Raw genomic sequence first — 2,492 nt, forward strand, 5'->3', positions numbered from 1 at the left:
GGGAGGAATTAATAACCAGTAGAGGAGAGATTACTCATCAATGAAAGGGAATTATGTCATTTAGAACCAATGAACATTTGTTTCTTTCTTTCCTAAAAATTAATAAAGAGGTGAAAAACAGTTGCATTGTTGTCTGGGTAGAGGTCGGGATTCTGTAGGACATGGACACACTCAGGATTGTGAATAAAGTAATGCCTTGCTTTTTAACAGTAAAATGCAGTGTTAGAGGGTTTTATTGTCCCATGGATTCTGGAGGATTTTTGGTGACAGCAGTACAGGTCTGATGAGAAGCGTTTGAGAGAACTGGGTGTGTTTAGCATGAGGAAAAAGAAGTTCAGGGGGGACCTAATCGTTCTCCACAACAACCAGAAAGGAAGCGATAGCCAGGCGGGGAGTGGCTTCTTCTCCCAGGGAACAAGCACTGCGACAAGAGGAAAGGGCATCAAGTTGTGCCAGGGGAGATTTTGATTGGATCCTAGGAAAAATTCCTTCACCAAAAAGCATATCAAGTTTGGGAACAGAGTGCCCAGAGAAAAGGCTAAGTAACCATCCGTGGAGGCATTTAAAGGGTCTGTTGATGAGTCATTTGGGAATATGGTTTATTGGTGGAATAGGCAGTATAAGGTTGGCAGTTGGACAAAAGATCTCCAAGGTCTTCTCCAACCTCTGTGACTCAGAGATTTAACTTCAGCTCAAGCAGTGTGGAGTCCGGGCTTGGACTCCAACACCCTCAAGGGTCCCTTCAAACATGGCTCTTCCATGTGACTGCCAGTGAAGAAGGGATGATAATAAATGCAAAAGAAAGGAGAATGGAAGTTCTTGGAAGAAGATTAACTCCAAGGCAGCCTTAAACATTACACCAGGGCCACTGGAAGTTGCTGAGCTGGGGTGGGGACGAAGGGCGGGGCTGTCCTGGGTGTGATGTGATCTGGCTGTTGTGACATCACAGGCATTGTGTCACAGTGGGGGCAGCTAGAGATGGCCCCAGCAGGTAACGCTGCCTCAGTCGAGCCTGGACAAGTGGTGAGTGCACACACACAGAGGGGCGAGGCTGCGCTGGGCGAGGGCCGGGGTAAAAACGCTGCCCCTGGGGCTGGGTTCTCCCTCTGCATCCAGGGCCAATCCCTCACCAGAACACCTGGGGCACCCAATGGTGCTGCTGCTGCTTTGGCAGTGGAACAGACCTTGCTGCCTACCAGCTGCCCTGGGGCCCTCTTCTTCCTGCTCCACATCCCCGCTGCTCCCATTCATACTCCCCTCACCTCTAGCTCCTTCCCTCCCTTTCAGTCCCACTCAAACCCTTCTCTCTCTCCTCCTGCAGGCCATGGCTGTGAAAATGTTTCTTCTCGTGCTTTTGCAAACCCTCATCCAGTACCCACAGATGGTGGGTGATGGGCTGGATGAGGACATCCGACTGCGCATGGAGCTGCGTGCAATGCTCCTGGACAGAGAGATGACTCGTCTGCTGCAGGAGCTGGAGCAGAGCAGCCTGGAGCGCAGTGTCAGGGCCTGGGGAGCCCTGCTCTGGGCTGCCTTGCAGCAGGGGGACTTCTGGGCTCTGGCTGGACTCCTGGGCCTCCTCTTGTGGCTGTGGTTTATCCCCAGCAGAAGGAGCCGCCAGCCAGCCAACAATGGCCGGGAGGAGGGGGCAGGGGATGGCGATGGTGGTGGAAATGAAGGGGAAGAAAACCGTGATGCGATTCTGTGGGAAGTCAACATCGGTGATCTAATTGAAGGAGAAGATGATGATGTTGCAAATGAAGTAGAAGAGGATGTTATTACCCAGAGCCTGAGACAGCGTTTAGAGGAGCACATAGAGCACCTGATGGAAGGCAGCGAGATGACAAATTTCCTGATGGACAGCTTCATGATGTTCTTGGGACACCTCTTGTCAGACAGTTCATATCCAGTGCCGCAACGAGCCATCGGGGTGGGCAGTGCCTTTGAAGGCTGGAGTCCCCGGGAGGAGGATGTGGTGTACCGTGTCCTTGTACCCCTCACTCCTCCCCCGGGGCACACCTTCCATCTGGAGATGGACACCTCAGGGCAGTTGCCCGGTAGGAACTTCTTCATCCGCGTGGAGCCGGTGTGCACCTGCCCAAGGGAGCAGCAGGATGAGAACGTGCTGTGCTCCCTCCACCACCCAGAAGAAGAGCAGAGGAGGAATGAGGAGCCCAATTTCCTAAACACCCTCTGCACCGGCTCCTACCTGGATGTGGAGAAAACTGCCCGCTGGTTCTACCAGTTGGTGAGAGCGTCCTGGCCGGCTTTGCCTCAGTCACACACTTGGCAATTAGTGCTGCTGCCCTCCAGCCGCTGCTGCAAATTCAAGTTGACCAGAGACAGACAGAGCCTGACAGTTGAGCTGCTCTTTGGGATGCAAGTAGGCAATTCAGACATCTACGTGAGCAGCCAGCCTACAGAGGCCCTCTTCACCCCAAGCACAATGTGGCCTGAGACCTACGCCGTGGCAGAGATGAAGTTCTTCAGGC

The 2,492-nt window shown here is 53.1% G+C and overlaps 1 protein-coding gene across 1 annotated transcript; it reads left to right on the forward strand.

Moving 5' to 3' along the window:
- Positions 1-900: 900 nt before the first annotated feature.
- LOC113942092 (inositol 1,4,5-trisphosphate receptor-interacting protein-like 1) lies at positions 901-2,488 on the forward strand (the record flags this gene model as incomplete). The annotated part of the gene is made up of 2 exons (XM_027633235.1): positions 901-1,023; positions 1,322-2,488. Coding segments are annotated over exons 1-2 (1,212 nt in total), but the record flags the coding sequence as incomplete, so codon positions are not given.
- Between the last annotated feature and the right edge of the window lie 4 nt (positions 2,489-2,492).

Source organism: Corapipo altera, unplaced genomic scaffold (assembly GCF_003945725.1).
Source record: "Corapipo altera isolate COAL_440 unplaced genomic scaffold, ASM394572v1 61549, whole genome shotgun sequence".
Lineage (NCBI taxonomy): Eukaryota > Metazoa > Chordata > Aves > Passeriformes > Pipridae > Corapipo > Corapipo altera.